This window comes from Mobula birostris, chromosome 23 (assembly GCF_030028105.1).
Source record: "Mobula birostris isolate sMobBir1 chromosome 23, sMobBir1.hap1, whole genome shotgun sequence".
In the NCBI taxonomy this organism is placed as follows: domain Eukaryota; kingdom Metazoa; phylum Chordata; class Chondrichthyes; order Myliobatiformes; family Myliobatidae; genus Mobula; species Mobula birostris.
The window spans coordinates 29,186,173-29,204,723 of NC_092392.1; the positions used below are offsets into that span (position 1 = coordinate 29,186,173).

At 41.7% G+C, this 18,551-nt stretch overlaps 2 protein-coding genes across 4 annotated transcripts in view; one reads left to right on the forward strand and one right to left on the reverse strand.

The window, feature by feature from the left end:
* Positions 1-351, forward strand: part of LOC140186611 (metabotropic glutamate receptor 3-like) — a 60,158-nt gene extending 59,807 nt beyond the window's left edge. Inside the window, exon 5 of one of the 3 annotated variants that reach the window (XM_072240956.1) lies at positions 70-351. In XM_072240956.1, the coding sequence (XP_072097057.1) occupies positions 70-146 (77 nt within the window). In that variant the 3' untranslated portion in view covers positions 147-351. The remainder of the gene's footprint in view (positions 1-69) is intronic. The other 2 variants (XM_072240958.1, XM_072240957.1) reach the window with 2 other exon arrangements.
* A 4,310-nt stretch (positions 352-4,661) lies between these two features.
* Positions 4,662-18,551, reverse strand: part of elapor2b (endosome-lysosome associated apoptosis and autophagy regulator family member 2b) — a 151,561-nt gene continuing 137,671 nt past the window's right edge. The window contains exon 22 of the mRNA XM_072240954.1: positions 4,662-10,124. Coding sequence (XP_072097055.1) covers positions 10,065-10,124 — 60 coding nt within the window. The 3' untranslated portion in view covers positions 4,662-10,064. The remainder of the gene's footprint in view (positions 10,125-18,551) is intronic.

Genomic DNA, 18,551 nt, shown 5'->3' on the forward strand with positions numbered 1-18,551 from the left:
CCTGAATATTTTCCTTTCTACATTTCAAGGACAGTTGGAGTAACCTGCCCCGATACTGTTGCTTTACAGTGTCTGCCAGCGCTCACTACGTCCCAGCGGTCTGCAACGGACGGGAAATTCTGGACTCCACCACCTCGTCTTTATGAAGCCGGTATCCAATCCAACCCCGTGTCTCCTGTCACAATCACACGGGTGACACACCCTGGCTACAGTAACTTTTGTAGAGACAGTATTAAGATATTTTTAAGGGCTGTAAGTAACTAGACCATAGTTGGGTTTTCTGGTTAATATTTTATCTTGTAAATAACTTATTTACATAAATTGTTATAAATTAAGGCAGGTACTGTATGAAAATATGACCAACTGATTATTCTAACATTTTGAGGTTCTACAACCGTCTGTGATGTATTTACAGTAGATTGCATAGTAATTTTTAAGTTGTATATAGTTATAACACGTAACATGGTTTTAACAGCACAAGACAATGAATACGTCAATGTAAAATAAACTGAATAAAAATCTCTGACCTCTGACCTTGTGTTAGCACTCGTTTTCTGTACCCGCCCTTTCTCAACAGACTCGCCTTTGGCATATCGTCCTTCGTAAATCAGAGTATTGAGTACGTTGACATTGTTTAAGACGTTGGTAAGGCTGAGTTTGGAGTATTGTAAAAAGTGCTGGTAGACAGGTGTCGTAGGGAGAGCCTGTGACAGCAACTCCCATCAAAAGAGCACAGGGGTGTGGGAAAAATAAGGGAAGTTGTGTCACAGGTAGGTAGGGTTGTGAAGAGTGCTTTTGGCACATGGGCCTTCATAAATCAAAGTACTCAATACAGGAGACAGGAAGTTATGTTGAATTTGTTCAAGATGCTGGTGAGGCCTAATTTGGAGCATCGTGTGCAGTTTTGATCACCTACCTACAGGAACGATGTGCATGTACAAATGAAAGAGTGCAGGGGTGTTGCCAGGACTGGACGTCCTGAGTCATAGTGGAAGGTTGAATAGGGTAGGACTTTGCAACACACACACAAATACTGGAGGAACTCAGCAGGCCAGACAGCATCTATGAAAAAGAGCAAACAGTCAACGTTTCAGGTCAAGACCCTTCATCGGGACTTTTATCAGGACTAGGGAATAAAGGTTTGGACTTTGTTCCCTGGAGTGTAGGAGAAAGAGGGGAGATTTGATAGAGGTATACAAAATCATGAGGGGTATAGATAGGGTAAATGCAAGCAGGCTTTTCTACTGAGGTTGGGTGAGACTACAACTAGAGGTCATGGGTTAAGGGTGAGAAGTGAAATATTTAAAGGGATCTTAAATTTTATCTGCCTCCTCGTTAAATGTTCTCAATGATCCTTCCTAGAATGATGACGATACCTTCTGTCCTAACCGCAAGAATATACTGAATTAATGAAATAATCCATTGCTTTAACCAAGGTGAAAAACATTAAAGTACATAGGTTGGTTATTACAAATCAGGGTTATAGTCTGGGTGATTCTCTGCCAGAAGTCATGGGGAAAAAAAACTGCACAAAACAGATGCAAAAAATGGTTTTTGAAATAGAAACAAAACAACACATTGGCAGAATCACAGTGGCGGCACGATAGCATAGTGGTTAGAACAACGCTTCATGGTCCGGGCGACCGGGGTTCAATTCCCGCTGCTGCCTGTAAGGAGTTTGTACATTCTCCCCGTGACCGTTCCCTCCCACTTTACAAAGGCATAACGGTTGGAAAGTTACCTGATCATTGTAAATTGTCCCATGATTAGAGGGGTTAAATTGCGAATTGCTAGGGGCGCGGGCCAAGAGTCTATTCCGCCCTGTATCTCTAAATAAGTAAACAGAGTTAGATAGCAGGCCCTTCTGCCCAGCTGGGCCATGTTGACCAACATCTACATCCAAGCTAGTCCCATTTGCCCATATTTAACTACTAAACCTTTCCTATCCCTGTACCTGTCCAATTGTCTTTTAAAAGGTTGTTATTCTACCTGCTTCAATCACTTCCTCTGGCAGCTCATTCTACATAGGTGTAAAAAATGTTTCTGTTAAAGTTCAGAGTAAATTTTTTTAAGTACATATATGCCACTATATACAACCCTGAGATTTGTTTTCCTGTGGGCATACTAAACAAATCTATAGAATAATAACCATAACAGAATCAATGAAAGACCACCAACTTCAGCATTCAACCAGAATGCAAAAGACAACAAACTGAGCAAATACAGAAAGAAATAATAATGATAAATAAATAAGCAGTAAATGTCAAGAACATGAGATGAAGATGAAATTTCTCCGCTTTCACCTTAAACATTTGCCCTCAGGTTCTTGATTCCCCAACCCCGGGGAAAAAAAACTGTGTGTGTTCACTCTATCTGAGCCCCTGATGGTATTATACACCTCATCAAGACCACCTCTCGGTCTTCTAACCTCCAAGAAATGAAGTCCAAGGCTGTCCAACCTCTCTCCTCAAGTCCTGGCACAATCCCTGTCGATCTTTTCTGCGCTCTTTCCAATTTGATCACTCCGCTAACTCAAGACAGAAATATAAATAACTCAAGCTTTTCCTCCGGTAACTGGCACTGTGGAACACAGAACTTGACTCCCTGGGGAGAAAACAGCAGCAAGGGCTCCCGTCGTCTTGTGCTGCTAATTTTATCAACGTCACATCAGAAGTGACAAAAATAACAATAGCAGCCAGCAGATGAGGCAGCATGTGCTGTGAGATTGAATAAAGGCTCAAAATGTCAGAGAAAACAGACTTAACAAACAGGAGCCCCTCGGCAAACAGAACAGAAATATTGTTCCAGCATTGTTCAAATCTCAGACTTCACAGCCAAAAGCGACAGAACTGTGATACTCATCTGGGCCTGTTTTCCCTGGAGTGAAGGAGGTAAGGTGACCATGCGGAGGTTTGTAAAATCATGTGGCACCCAGATAGTGGGAATGGTCACAGTCCTTATCCCCAGGCAGCAGACCCTAAAACTACGATGGCATGGGTTAAAGGTGAGAGGGGAAAGGTTTACAAAGATCAGCCTCATTAGTCACATGTACTTCAAAACATCAAAACGTACAGAGAAAGGCATCATTTGCGTCAATGTCCAACACAGTCCAAGGATGTGCTGGGGGCAGCCCACAAAAGTCATTGCCAGGAAGCAGAATCTATATTGGCAAAGTGGATGGTAGGTATATGAACGAGCTGGCATGGGAAGCGGTAGGGATGGGTACAATTGCAACATTTAAAAAATATTTGTCCAGATGCGTGGCCACGAAATAACAAACAGCACACTGCATACTATTAAAGGAATTATATTTATGAATTTTAACTTCACTAAAGGGTTAGTAAAGAATAACAAAAAGAAAAGGCCTATTCTGATTAAACAGTCGAATGTGCACAAGTTGGAGCTTATCTTGTACCTTTCTGTCACTCACACACTGGGCCCTCAGTCACACCACCTTCTGAACGTCACTCGCAATCCATCTCGAACAAACGGGTCTCCCCCGGATTGTATGCTCTGACCGGTTCTCTCCAGCGTCTTCTCTCTTCATCTCCTGCTGAACCAAAGCCCTAAGCCTGACCTTAATGTCCCTCACCAGAGAAACCTCCCCTTAATTCGACCATCCTAATTGGATGGCACATATTTCTCTTCACACTTAATCTTCAACAATAGCCCAAACAGGCTGAAAATGGAGCAAGCTGCTCTTACAGAACTGCCAAAATGAAATACATACAGCGTAACAGTAAAAATATGAACAAGGGCATTACATTTATATATAGCACATATGCATACATATATTTTTCAAAATTAATTTAAATTAGTATAAAAAGAAAACAAAAGTAGTGAGATAGTGTTCATGGGTTCAATGTCCATTCAGAAATCAGATAGCAGGTTCCTGAATCACTGAGTGTCTCTTCAGGCTCCTGTACCTCCTCCCTGATAGTAGCATTGAGAAGAGGGCATTTTCTGAATGATGGGGGTCATAATGATGGATGCCACCTTTTTGAGCCATCACTCCTTGAAGATGTCCTGGATCCCGGACAGGCGAATGCCCTTGATGGAGCTGGCTGAGTTTACAACTTCTGCAGTTTATTTCAATCCATGCAGAAGCTTCCTGCCCCCACCCCCTGAATCCTCATACCAGACAGTGATGCAGTCAGTTAGAATGCTCTCCACCAAATACTCTCATGAGAAACCTTTAGAGGGTTATGGGCCAAAGCCAAGTGTAAGCATGCGGGACTAGTTCAGCCTATGCTTAGCATGGACGAGGTGGGTCAAAGGACCTAATTCCATTCTATGAATCTATGATTCTAAAATGCCAAGGAATTAAACATAGGAGCTTCAAAAATTGTTTGATCATGTATCTGCTGAACTGAGACTGTGCCCTGTTCCTGCTGCAGTGATGTCCTTCATGTCCTTCGTAAAAGTAAGCTATTTGCTTACTTTTATTTTCTGCATGATTTGTTCTTTTCTCTCTCTCTCTGTGTGTATTGGGTCTTTGACGGTCTTCTTTGCTTAATGGGTTCTATTGGGTTTCTTCGCTTTATGACTGCCTGTAAGAAGACGAAGCTCAAGGTTGTATATAGCACTCTGATAATACATGAACTTTGATTCCAATAAACCTTGCTCATTTAAAACAATACAGCAGGCACAAGGATTCCCAAAACTGCTGATGTTTATTTAAGAAAGTTGCCACAAAAGACCAGCACTATTTGGTTAATGATTATACAACTTAGAAGAAATCAAACTTCAGACACAAGTACAAAATATACACACGTTGGACAAACTCTGGAAAATTGAAATCCACAACATATCAAGAAGTTTAATTTTTGCAGACCGCTATACCTACAGGGGCTGGACATCTAGAGATGGCTAAAGTACTTTCTTTTGTGTAATAAATTAATGCAATTGTTAAGATAAAGATGTGATTCAATCTAAACCAGCAAACAATCTCATAAATCAGAAAGGTATACTCTTACCCAGTCCTTCCGGGTTGACAGATTTTCCACAATATCTTTAGGGTCATGTTTCTACCAATATTGGAATAACTGATGCAGGATTTAAATACAAAAACACACTTAAATTTAAGGAAAACCCAGCCATGATGAGAGCACCCACAAAAGCAGCCCCACTTCCCAAAGATGAATTAAACCACAGACCAGGTTCAACTGTTTCATTCGTTCAATAGATCCAACCGAGAGCTAACCAAGGAATCGCCAGGATATAATCTTTTTCCCAGTTCAGAATTGGCTAATACGAGGGGCCATAATTTTATGGCGATTGAAAGAAAGTAGGGGGAGGGGGATGTCAGAGGGAGATTCTTTACTCAAAGTGGTTGGTGTGTGAAACACCCTGCCAGGGGTGGTGGTAGAGGCTGACACATTAGGGACATATAAGAGACTCTTAGATAGGCACGTGGATGAAGGAAAAAAGGAGGGCTCTGTGGGAGGGAAGGGATAGATTGATCTTAGAGTAGGTTAAAGGTTGACACAACATCGCAGACCAAGGGTTGTACTGTGTTGTAATGGTCCATGTTCTAGTTAACTACCTGCTTCAAATTACAGATTTTCAAGATAGCATTCATACTTTAAAGTCTCCAGGCAACCTCAGTCCAGTAAACCATTAAAAATATCATTTTGTAGAAGTCAAAGTCAGACAAATCTTCTGATTTTAAAATATTTGTTATTCTTCAATAAATTCTCTTCACACTGTATTAATCAAACTTCAAGTTACCACTTAAATCAATCAGGAAATATTTTTAAAGCAACATATTTATAAATGTTTATAATTTGGTACAGTGATGAGTGAACTTATTTAGAAATAAACACAAGGCCAAGGTAAATACAATCAGTAGGTACACCTGTACACCTGCTCATTAATGCAAGTATCTAATCAGCCAATCAGGTGACAGAAACTCAGTGTTTCAAAGCATGCAGACATGGTCAAGAGGCTCTGTTGTTGTTCAGATCTAACATCAGAATGGGGAAGATATGTGATCTAAGCGAATTTAACTGTGGAATGATTGTTGGTGTCAGACGGGGTGGTTTGAGTATCTCAGAAACTGCTGATCTGGGATTTTCAAGTACTACAGTCTCTAGAGTTTACAGAGAGTGGTGAAGAAAACGAAAAACATTCAGTGAACGGCAGTTCTGTGGGTGAAAATGCCTTGTTAATGAGAGAGGTCAGAGGAGAATGGCCAGAATGTTTCAAGCTGACAGGAAGGCAACAGTGACTCAAATAACCACATGTTACAACAGTGGTGTGCAGAAGAGCATCTCTGAATGCACAACATGTCAAACCTTGAAGCAGATGGGCTACAACAGCAGAAGGTCACATCAGGTTCCACTCCTATACCTAATAAAGCAGCCACTGAGACTAATTTCTCACAATGGTTACACTTGATGTGATGAATGTCAGATTTTCAAATTGTTCTCTAACAAAAGTGGCAACTCAACCTCTCCCCTGTCTAATTAAGTTTGTGGGTGTGTGTAAAGTAAATTAATATTGGCACTGAATGGCTCTCTCTGCCAGTCAGACAGAAAGCTTACATGGATCGTGCATTCAATACATCATTCTTCACTTCCAGCTTGTGACAAACGTTACCAGCGTTCTGTGTTTCCCCAAATCACACCCAGCATTTCATCCAGGTTATTTATTCCTGTCTCATTCTACAACTCATTGGTTTATACAGCATTATGTCAAAAATACATTCCCTTGGTGGTCCGAGAATCGTTACAGTCTAGAACCGATACACCCCAAAGTAGCTCAATTTTCAAAGTTTTATTCTTCCCTGCAACATTGTACCTTAAATACAGAAATCCTCAGTGTTCTTTTATCAGTAACCCACCTGTACAATTCAAAGGAACATTTCATATTGAAATTGTGCAAAACTATTTCACATTTTTAAAATATCAAACCACCATTTCATTCATAATGTAAACAGATAATATTGTCAGAATTGAAGATTATCAAAATGAGCAAATGGGAATATTTTGGTCTGTCAAATTATTTCTATATAAAAAAAAATAAGCTCTTTAAGAGTTACCCACTCATATAAAGTCACGCACAAACACAAGAAAGTCTGCAGATGCTGGAAATCTGGAGCAACACACACAAAATGTTGAAGGAACTCAGCAGGTTAGGCAGCATCTATGGAAAAGAGTAAACAGTTGATGTTTCAACCTCCCACGCAGGATCTAGCCAATACCTTGCTAAAGTCCACGTGGACAACAGCCACTGCCTTGCCTTCACCAACTTTCCTGGTAACTTCTTTGAATAACTCTATAAGATTAGTTAGACATGACCTACCACGCACACAGCCATCCTGACTGAGAAGGAAGGGGGAAGATGCCAGAATAAAAAGGTGGGGGAAAGAGGTAAGAGGCTAGCTGGAAGGTGATAGGTGAAGTCAGGTGGGTGAGAAAGGTCAAAGGCTGGAGAAGAAAGAATCTGACAGGAGAGAGTGGACAATAGGAGAAGGGGACCCAGGGGGAAGTAATATGCAGGTGAGAAGAAATGGAAGATCAGAGTAGGAAAAAGAAGTGGGGGGGGGGTGTTGTCTACCAGAAGGAGAAATCAATATTCATGCCAGCAGATATAGTCTGTTGTGAAAGCTAATGCAGTCCATCAGCAGAGGTCTACTGAAATACAGATTTAACAAATATAATATGCCACATTCAGTTCTCAAGGAATAAGTGGGCCAATTTTTCATAACAGTAGTAATGCAATCACTCAAGTCACATATGAAGTTCTCCTAAGGCAGGGGTACACGACCCTTCCGGGTCCATGGCATAAAAAAGGTTGGGAATCTCTGTACCAATGTTTTTTTTTCCCCATCATGGAGAACGCTTGAGCGTGTTTTTGTTTAACGTGGGGAGACAGACAGCAACCGCATGGACCTCGCCACATCAGGGTGTTCCATTCACGGGTCTGGTGTAGGAAATGGATTTAAAGTGCATTGCTGCCTCCCGGTGGCCATCAAAGGTATGACTCCATAAGGAAAGCCCCCTGGCAAGTTCACTCATCAAGCAGCTCCTGCAGTTAAAGGATGATGTCTGTGTTTCACAAAAAGTTTCTCCCTGTTTGCATTAATTTGCATGGATACTTCACTCAAAGCAGAGAAACAGATCCAATGCTAAACGCAAGGGATTCTGCAGATGCTGGAAATCGAAAGTGAACACACACAAAAATGTTGGACGAACTCAGCAGATAGGTAGCATCTATGGAAATGAATAAACAGTTTCAGGCTGAGACCCTTCTTTGGGATAGTTCTGCAGGAGAGTTAATGCTTATCACAGGGGTCTTTGACCAAACCGGGGGGGGGGGGGGGCGGGGGGTGGAAGTATTGTTATGACACTTAAAGATTTCTAATCATGATCACTGTTACAGTAGCACTCACAGCACGAAAATAGTGCACTAGCTTCCAAAATTTCAGATTCAGAGTCAGATTTATTTATCGCATGTACATCAAAACATAGTGAAATGGAGCATTTAATTTAACAACCAAGGTGGGGCTTCACTTTTCTCTCTCAGATGTCTCTCAAAACTTTATGGATATTAGTTTGTGTTTCTTGATAAGAATTCTAAGGAATCATTCCAGTTATTTCACTTGCTGTACTTTTCAGTAAGCCCAATTCTTAATATTATTTTTCTTTCATTGAATAGAGGGCTATGGGTAACCCTAGGTAATTCCTAAGGTAAGGACATGTTCGGCACAGCTTTGTGGGCCAAAATGCCTGTATAGTGCTGTAGGTTTTCTATGTTTCTATGAATTGAAAATGAGTAACAATATTTTGGTGTTGATACCATCAAAATTGCTTTTTAACATTTCTAAAATATAAAAGAAAATTCAAAATACTCAGTGATTCAGGTAGACCCATGAAGAGAGAACGAGAGTATGACTTTTCATCAGAATTGACGTTCCAGCTTGATGACTTTTCATCAAGAAGGTCTCCGACTTACTCCATTAACTCTTATTCTCTTCTCAGAAACTGCCTGACCTGCTGTGTATCCTTCGGCCCGAAACATCGACTGCACTCATTTCCACAGATGCTGCCTGGCCTGCTGAGTTCCGTCAACATTTTGTGTGTGTTGCTCGGATTTCCAGCATCTGCAGATTTCCTCGTCTCTGCTGATTATCAAAACATTTTCTGTTTTGGTTTCAGGCTTCCTGCATCTTCAAGTTTCTTTTTGCTTTTCGATTTAAAATTTCGTGGCACATGATCCAAATTTGTTTCAAAAATGTAAACAGGTTCCATTTGCCTTTGTGGCGAAACTGGGGAGGGTGGGGAAAAAAATCAGAATTGCAAAGCATAAAAACTTACTTAAAGAAAAAACTCAAATGGTAAGGGTAACTGAATGAGAGGCAGGGAGAGCACGGTTAGACAGAAACACAGACCAGTCATAATTTGTAACAAACATCCAAGTTTTAAAATGAGCTACAAAACAGTAATGTGGAAAACACATAGTACCACCTTTCCAGTGCAGAGTGCTCCGTTAATAAACCATTATCTTCATTCTGAAAGGAAGGGGCTGTATATCAAAAACATTACACATGGTTCAGTGATGTAAACAATATAATTAATATTAATTAGATCGCAGTTCATTTGCTGTTCTGCACAGCGTAAATATAATTAACGACGGGGGATTTTGAACAATAGGACTTAGAATTGCAGTATTTTAATTTCTTTTCAATGTGGAATATTGTAGTTAACTGCAAAAGCAGCCTAAAACAGAATAGCCTTGAAAATTACAGAAATCACAATGAAAAGGTAAACACAAATATCCAATGAACAATTACTAAGAATGATTGTAAGCTCTTCCTGAGATATATGTTGTCAGTTTGGCAACCAGAGGCATTGACCATGTTGGCAACTCTGGTCCAAGACCCCTTCCATCTAGCACAATAAGGCAATCAAACAGGAATTGTCTGCAAAATGGTTCTTTTGAGAGGCATTCCAGCGACAGTAATGTTTAAGAAGTCTTATCATCCACGTCATTTGTGCTTGACGTATGCTTCCACACGCCACAGGAGGGATTACTGCCGTTTCTGAAACGATCTTTAATCTTCATATATTATGAGATCTTGGGGGCTTGAGTTGAACAGACTCAAAAATATCCTCTTTATCCTTGTACAATATAAGGGGGAGAAAAAAACAAATTATTAAGTTGAAACATTGCACCGACACAACAATAATTCTGCCTGGTATAGAGGTCTAGTGCACAGCAATGCCCGGAGCTATCAAGGCTGTAGACTCAGACAGCTCCATCACAGGCACAACCTCCCCACCATTTCGACACCTTCACCGTGCCTCGAGAAGGCGGCATCTATCCCTAAAACCCCTCACTGTCTGGGACATGCCCTCTTATCATTACCACCAACATGGAGGAGGTACAGGAGCCTGAAGACTCACACTCAACCATCTAGGAACAGCTTCTTCCCCTCTGTCACCAGATTTCTGAACAGTCCACAAACCCAAGAACACTGCTTCACTATTCCTTTATCTTACACTGTTTGCTTCACTTTGTACTTTACAGTGATTTTCTGTCTTTGCACTGCACTGCTGCCACAAATCAACCAATTTCAGGTCAAATACCCCAATGATAATAAATCTGATTCTGACTGGCCAGCTACTGGAGAAGATGAATGCATTTCTCAGCATTTCAAAGTCATGGCATTACATTTTCAGATTTAACAAAATCAAACTTGAGTTTAGTGTCATCGGCACAAGTGCATGAGTGCACAGGTACAATGAAAAACTTACAAACGTTTGTACTTGCTGCAGCATCACAGCCACACAGCATTGGATACACAACATTCACAAAAATGCATAAATTAAGCATAAATTATATATATTTTTTACAAGAAAATACGATTAGAACAAGAAGAAAAAATATTTTATTGCAAAGTTATCAAAGTGAACATCGAAGTGAGCTTTGACTGCCATGGCCCACACACTCCTGTTTCGGGTCAAGTGGATCAATTCATTGGTATTCATTTCCAGTTTTCTGGCTGCTGTCTCCATCATCATTTGTCTTTGTCTTCCTCTTGCTTTCTTCCCTTCAATCTTTCCCATAATTACTGTGCATTCTAACTCCTCTTTCCTAATCACATGTCCAATGAAGTTACGTTGCCTTTTCATGATCTCATACATTATTTCTCTTTTTGTGCTTGCTATGTTCATGACATCCTCGCTAGATATCCGTTTTGTCCATGATATTCTTTGCATCCTCCTCAAAAACCATATCTCTGCTGCTACAATTTGTTTCCTCATGTTACTAGATATTGTCCAACATTCTGAGCCATATAACATAACTGGATAAATGTAACATTTCAGTACTCTGAGGCGGGTTGTCATACCTAGTTTAGTATTGGTCAGCATACTCTTCATTCTCGTAAAGGTGTCTTTTGCCATCCCTATTCTTCTTTTGATGTCCATGTCGTACCTGCCATCTGATGTCACCCAGCTTCCCAAGTAGCAAAAGTTCTGTACTTGTTTTATGTCTTCCCCGTTTATTCTCAGCCTGCAGATAGGATTCTCCTTCTTTTTGGATATCACCATACATTCTGTCTTTTTACAATTGATAGGTAGACCCAATTTTGCACTTTCTTCAACAACTATATCAATTAAGTTTTGTAATTCTTCCTCTGTACGTGCAATTAACAGTGTCATCCGCATATCTAAAATTATTGATGTTTTCACTGCCAACTTTGATTCCCAAGATGTCTCTTATATTTTGAAATATTGTTTCACTGTACACATTAAATAAATCAGGGGAGAAAACACACCCTTGTCTAACGCCTCTCTTGATTTTCGTAAACTGACTCACTTCTCCATCTATTCTTACAGCGGCAGTTTGTTCCCAGTACAGATTTCTGATTAGGCGGAGGTCTTTCGAAACTAGATCTAGAGTTTCTTGTAATATTTCGAATAACTTATTGTGCTTCACTTTATCAAATGCTTTTGTGTAGTTGATGAAACAAACAAACAAATCTTTTTGCACTTGAATAGCTCGTTTTGATAGCATCCTTAACATCAATATCACGTTTCTTGTACCTTTGTCTTTCATAAACCCACATTGTTCTTTACCTATCTCAGCTTGTATTTTACTTTTTACATAGTGTTGTTAAACGGTAGTGATTTGGGATTTTCAGCGTGGAGTACATGCTGGAGTCAGTGCTGCCCTCTAGTGTTCGCTCAGCAGAAGACATCGTGTGTGACTGAAGACTACTGCAACATCTATGGACTCAGGGACTTGGACTATATTTTTTGTGACTGTCTCTTACTGCTGTCTTATATGTGCTACATGTGTCCTGTGCTGCGTATGACTGCTGGTACCGTGTTTTCACCTTGGCCCTGGAGGGATGCTGTACTCATGGGTATTCATGTTTCGTTGAATGACAATTGAACTTGAACGTGAACATTCCATGTGGTTCAAGAACCACAATGGGTGAAGGGAAGTAGCTGTCCTTGAAGCTGGTGCTTATACCTGTGAGAAATTACTTTGAGTAGCGAGAATGAGAAGACCTGTGTTGGATATCAGCACAAATTACACTTGGAAAGTGGCAAGTTTATAACTTTAAACTTCTGAAGTTCCCAACAGGTTACTTTCTACTAAAGTCATAGAAAAGTACAGCACAGAAACAGGCTCTTCAGCCCATCCAATCTGTGCCGAGCCATTTAAACTGCCTACTGACCTGCACCGGGACCAGAGCCCTCCGTACCCCTACCATCCATGTACCTATCCAAACTTCGCTTAAATGTTGAAATCGAGCTCGCATGCAGCACCTGGCACTGGCAGAGTGCCCACACTCAAACTACCCTCTGAATGAAGAAGTTTCTGCTCATGTTCCTCTTAAACTCATCTATCACCCTTAACCCATGACCTCTTGTTCTAGTCCCACTCAACCTCAGAGGAAAAAGTGTACTTACATTTACCCTATCTACACCCCTCATAATTTTGTATATCTCTTTCAACTCTCCCCTATATCTTCTACATTCCAAGGAGTAAAGTCCTAACATTTAATCTTCCCATATAACTCAGCAAAGATAATTTTTCTCTGTACTCTTTCAACTTTATTTACATATTTCCTGTAGATAGGTGACCAAAACTGCACACAGTACTCCAAATTAATCCTCACCAACATCTTAAGACCATAAGACAAAGGAGCAGAAGTAGGCCATTCAGCCCATCGAGTCTGCTCCACCATTTTATCATGAGCTGATCCATTTTCCCCTATTTAGTCCCACTCCCCTGCCTTCTCACCATAACCTTTGATGCCCTGGCTACTCAGATACCTATCAATCTCTGCCTTAAATACACTCAATGACTTGGCCTCCACTGCTGCCCGTGGCAACAAATTCTATAGATTCACCACCCTCTGACTAAAAAAATTTCTTCGCATTTCTGTTCTGAATGGGCGCCCTTCAATCCTTAAGTCATGCCCTCTTGTACTAGACTCCCCCATCATGGGAAACAACTTTGCCACATTCACTCTGTCCATGCCTTTTAACATTCGAAATGTTTCTATGAGGTCTCCCCTCATTCTTCTAAACTCCAAGGAATACAGTCCAAGAGCGGACAAACGTTCCTCATATGTTAACCCTCTCATTCCCGGAATCATTCTAGTGAATCTTCTCTGTACCCTCTCTAACGTCAGCACATCCTTTCTTAAATAAGGAGACCAAAACTGCCCACAGTACTCCAAGTGAGGTCTCACCGGTGCCTTATAGAGTCTCAACATCACATCCCTGCTCCTATACTCTATTCCTCTAGAAATGAATGCCAACATTGCATTCGCCTTCTTCACTAGTGACTCAACCTGGAGTCAATCTTATACAACTTCAACATAACATCCCATCTGCTGTACTCAATACTTTGATTTATGAAGGCCAATGTAGGAAAAGCTTCCTTTATGACCTTATCAACCGGTGTTGTCACTTTCAATGAATTATGGACCTGTATTCCCAGATCCTTTTGTTCTACTGCACTCCTCAGTGCCCTACCGTTCACTGTCTAGGACCTACCCCGATTGGCCCTACCAAAGTGCAACACCTTGAACTTGTCTGCATTAATTTCCATCTGCCATTTTTCAGCCCATTTTTCTGACTGATCCAGATCCTACTGCAACCTTTGATAGGCTTCCTCTCTGTTCACTCGGTGTAGTTGCTGATTCAGTTAACTACATTATCATCTAGATCATTGATATAGATGACAAACAACAACGGACCCAGCACCGTTCCCTGCGGCACTCCACTAGTCACGGGCCTGCACTCAGAGAGGCAACCATCCACTACCGCTCTCTGGCTTCTCCCGCAAAGCCGAAGTCTCATCCAATTTATTACCTCACCTTGAATGCCGAGTGACTGAATCTGTTTAACTGACCTCCCATGCAGGACCTTGTCAAATATGTTGCTAAAGTCCATGCAGACAACATCCACTGCCTTGCCTTCCTCAACTTTCCTGGTAACTTCCTTGAATAACTCTATAAGATTGGTTAGACATGACCTACCACGCACAGAGCCATCCTGATTATCCTTAATCAGTCCATGTCTATCTAAATACTCACCTATCCAGTCCCTTAGAATACCTTCTGATAACTTCCCCACTGCTGACGTCAGACTCACTGGCCTATAATTTCCTGATTTATTCTGAGAGCCTTTTTTAAACAGTGGAACAACATTGGCTATCCTCCAATCCTCTGGTACCTCCCCCGTCACTGAAGATGATTTAAATAACTCTGCTAGGGCCTTGGCAATTTCTGTGTGACTCCCACAGGGTCCAAGGGAACACCTTGTCAGGCCCTGGGGGCTTAACCACCCCGATTTGTCTCAAAAGCAAATGCCTATCCTCTATAACCTGAATAGAGTCTATGAAGTTGATGTCATTTTGCCTTGCTTCTATAGACTCTGTGTCCACCTCCCGAGTAAATACAGATGCAAAACACCTCCCCAACTCTTTTGGCTCCAAGCATGGATTAACATTCTGATCTACTAGAGGACTAATTTTGTTCCTTGCAATCCTTTTGCTCTTAACAAATATGTAGAATCCCTTAGGATTCTCCTTCACCTTGTCTGCTAGGGCAACCTCATCCCTTCTTTTATCCTTCCTGATTTCTTTCCCGAGTATTCTCTTGCATTTTTTATACTCCATAAGCACCTCATTTGTTCCTATTTGCCTATACCTGCAATGCACCTCCTTTTTTTTTCCTTAAACAGGGCCTCAATATCTCTTGATATTGAGGTTTCCTGCACCTGTTATCTTTACTTTTTATTCTGACAGGCGCAGACAAGCTTTGTATTCTCAAAAGTTCACTTTTGAAGGCCTCCCAGTTATAAAGTGTACCTTTGCCAGAAACAGTCTACCCGAATCCACATTTGCCAGATCCTTTCTGACACCATCAAAATTGGCCTTTCTCCAATTTAGAATCACAGACTAGCCCTAGTTTTTCTGCATACATACTTTGAAACTAAAGGCATTGATGCAAAGTGTCCTCTTACAGAAACTTCAGTCGCCTGCCCTGTCTCATTCCCTAATAGCAGGTCAAGTATCGCACACTCTCTCATTGGGACCTCGACGTACGGATTAAGAAAACTTTCCTGAACACACTTGACAAACTCTATTCAATCTAGTCCTTTTACAGTATGGGATTCCCAGTCAATATGTGGGAAGTTAAAATTGCCTACTATAGCAACATTATGTTTCTTGCAACAGTCTGCAATCTCTCTACAGATTTGTTCCTCTAATTCCATAGAACTGTTGGGTGGTCTGTAACGTGCCACATCGATGTGGTAATATTCTTATTGCTCAGATCCACCCACTCACGAGCTGAGTTCTCCAGTCTGTCCTGACTAAGCACTGACATGACATTTTCTTCGACTAATAACACTCTCCTCCTTTAATCCCTCCCACTCTGTCACAACAAAAAGAACAGAACCTCAGAATACTGAGCTGCCAGTCCTGGCCCTCCTGCAACCAAGTCTCACGAATAGCAACAGTGTCATAATTCCAGGTGTTGATCCATAGCCCGAGCTCATCTGCCTTTAATACAATACTTCTTGCATTGAAATGTAGGCAGCTCAGGACACTAGTTGCACCATGCTCAACTTTTTGACTCCTGACTTTGTCTGAGGTCTTAACAACCTCCGTCTCCACAGCCTCGCCATTACCCCAATTACCTGTTCTATTACCTCTATCCTATCCCCCCAGCAACTCCTCTAGTCTAAGCGCCACCATGCAGCACTAGCAAACCTTCCTGCTGGAATATTAATGCCCTTCCAGTTCAGATGCAGACCATCCCTTCTGTAAAAGGCCCAACTTTCCCGGAAGAGAGCCCAATGATCAAACAAATCTATCCTCCTCCCTCCTACACCAACTCCTTAGTCACGTGTTAAACTGCATAATCTTCCTATTTCTGGCCTCACTAGCACTTGGCATGGGTAGCAATCCTGAGATCACATCCCTGGAAGTCCTGCTCTTTAACTTAGCACCTAACTCCCTAAATTCCCTTTGCTGAACCTCGTCCCTTGTCCTATCCATATCATGGTACCTTCATGGACCACGGCCTCTGGCTGTTCACCCTCCCACTTAAGAATGCTGAGAGCTTGATCCAAGATGTCCCAGACCCTAGTACCTTGGAGGCAACAAATATCTGGGAATTTCATTTTTGTCCACAGAACCTCCTGTCCAATCTCCTTTCTAATGAACCCCCTATCATCATAGCTTGCCTTTTCTTCCCCCCTCTCCTTCCCTTCTGAGTCAAAGAGTCAGACTCAGTGCCAGAGACCTAACCGCTGTGACTTTCCTCTGCTAGGTCACCCCAACTGTATCCAAAGTGGTATATCTATTACTGAGGGGGATGGCCACAGGGGTACTCTGCACTGGCTCCTTAATCCCTTTTTCCTTCCTGTCACCCAGTTTCCTGCGTCCTGCACCTTGGGTGTAACCACCTTTCTAGATGTCCTATCTGTCACCCCTTTGGCCTCCGAAATGATCCAGAGTTCATCCAGTTCCAGCTCCAATTCCTTCACGCAGATTGTTAGAAGCTGCAGCTGGATGCACTTCTTGCAGGTGTAGTCCTCAGGGACAATGAAGGTCTCCCTGTCTTCCCACATCCTACAAGCGGAGCATTCCACTATCCTGCCTGGCATCTCTACTGTTCTAGCTGAGCAACTATAAAAGAGGTAAAACAATAAACTATGGGGGAGGAAAAAAAACTCTGCCTAGAGCACTTTCTTTTGTCTTTTCCGACTAAGCATCTCCTTGCTGAAGCCTCAAACTCTCCACTCTAACTCTGACCCCTCCAATGATGGCCGCTCTGAAAAATGGCCGTTCTGCTTGCCCCTACCTTAATCTAATTTGTTCTTGTCAATCAATCCCAAACGCTGATTGGGCATTGCTTCAATCTCCAAAACTGCCACAAGTCGCTGCCTTTTCTAAATCGGTGAACCTGAATGAACTGTGTCCTCTCAAGCTTCCGATCTCTCTGATTGGGCACTGCTTAAAGCAGTACTTTGCTCCAAGTAAGCCAAGACAATACTACACTAACCAGTATCGCATTGTCTTTGAGATTCTCACACAATGTTCAATTCCAGCATTGTATTTACATGTTTATGCTCCAAAAAGTAAAGTATACTTACCATATTTTAACCTCAAACTAGCTAAAAACAATCAGAATACTTGAGCCAATAAAATGTTACAGGCTCAAGAAAGAAATCTTTGTATAAAATCTCTGTATAAAACTTTGGTTAGACCAGTTTTATATTCAGTCTGGCCACTACATTACAGGAAGGATGTGAAAACTTTGGAGAAGGTTCGTACTAGGCTACTGCCTGGATTAGAGCAGTTTAGCTATAAAGGATTGGACAGACTAGGATTGTTTTCTATGGCGTGTTAGTAGCTGAGGGGAGAACTGATAGAAGGTTATAAGATTATGAAAGACATAGACAGGGCAGACAGTCAGCCTTTTTCCAGAGTAGAAATGTTAAATAATTGAGGACTAGGCTATAAAGTGAAAGGGGGAAAGTTTATGAGGCAAGGTTTTTATTTCACACAGAGAATTCCAGTCTCGTTGTAAGTTTTCTCCGGGTGCTCTGGTTTCCTCCCGCAATCCAAAAACATACCAGTTGGTAGGTTAATCAGTCATTGTAAATTGTCCCATGACTGTGTGGCTAAACGGTAGGTTAATCGGTCATTGTAAATTGTCCCATGACTGTGCGGCTAAACGCAGCTCCGACAGGATATTCCAGTTTGCTGATGACACTGCTGTTGTGGGCAGAATCAAAGGTGATGAACCTCTCACTCAATGTCAGCGAGGCCGAGGGACTGACTGTAGACTTCAGGAGAGGGAAACCAGAGGTCCAGGGGTCCATGAGCCAGTCCTCACTGGAGGATCAGGGGTGAAGAGGGTCAGCAATTTTAAATTCCCGGGTGTTACTATTTCAGAGGACCTGAACTGGACCCGGTACATCAGTGCAACTGCGAAGAAAGCACAACAGCACCTCTACTTCCTTAGGAGCCTGCGGCAATTCAGCTTGACATCTAAGCTGTTGACA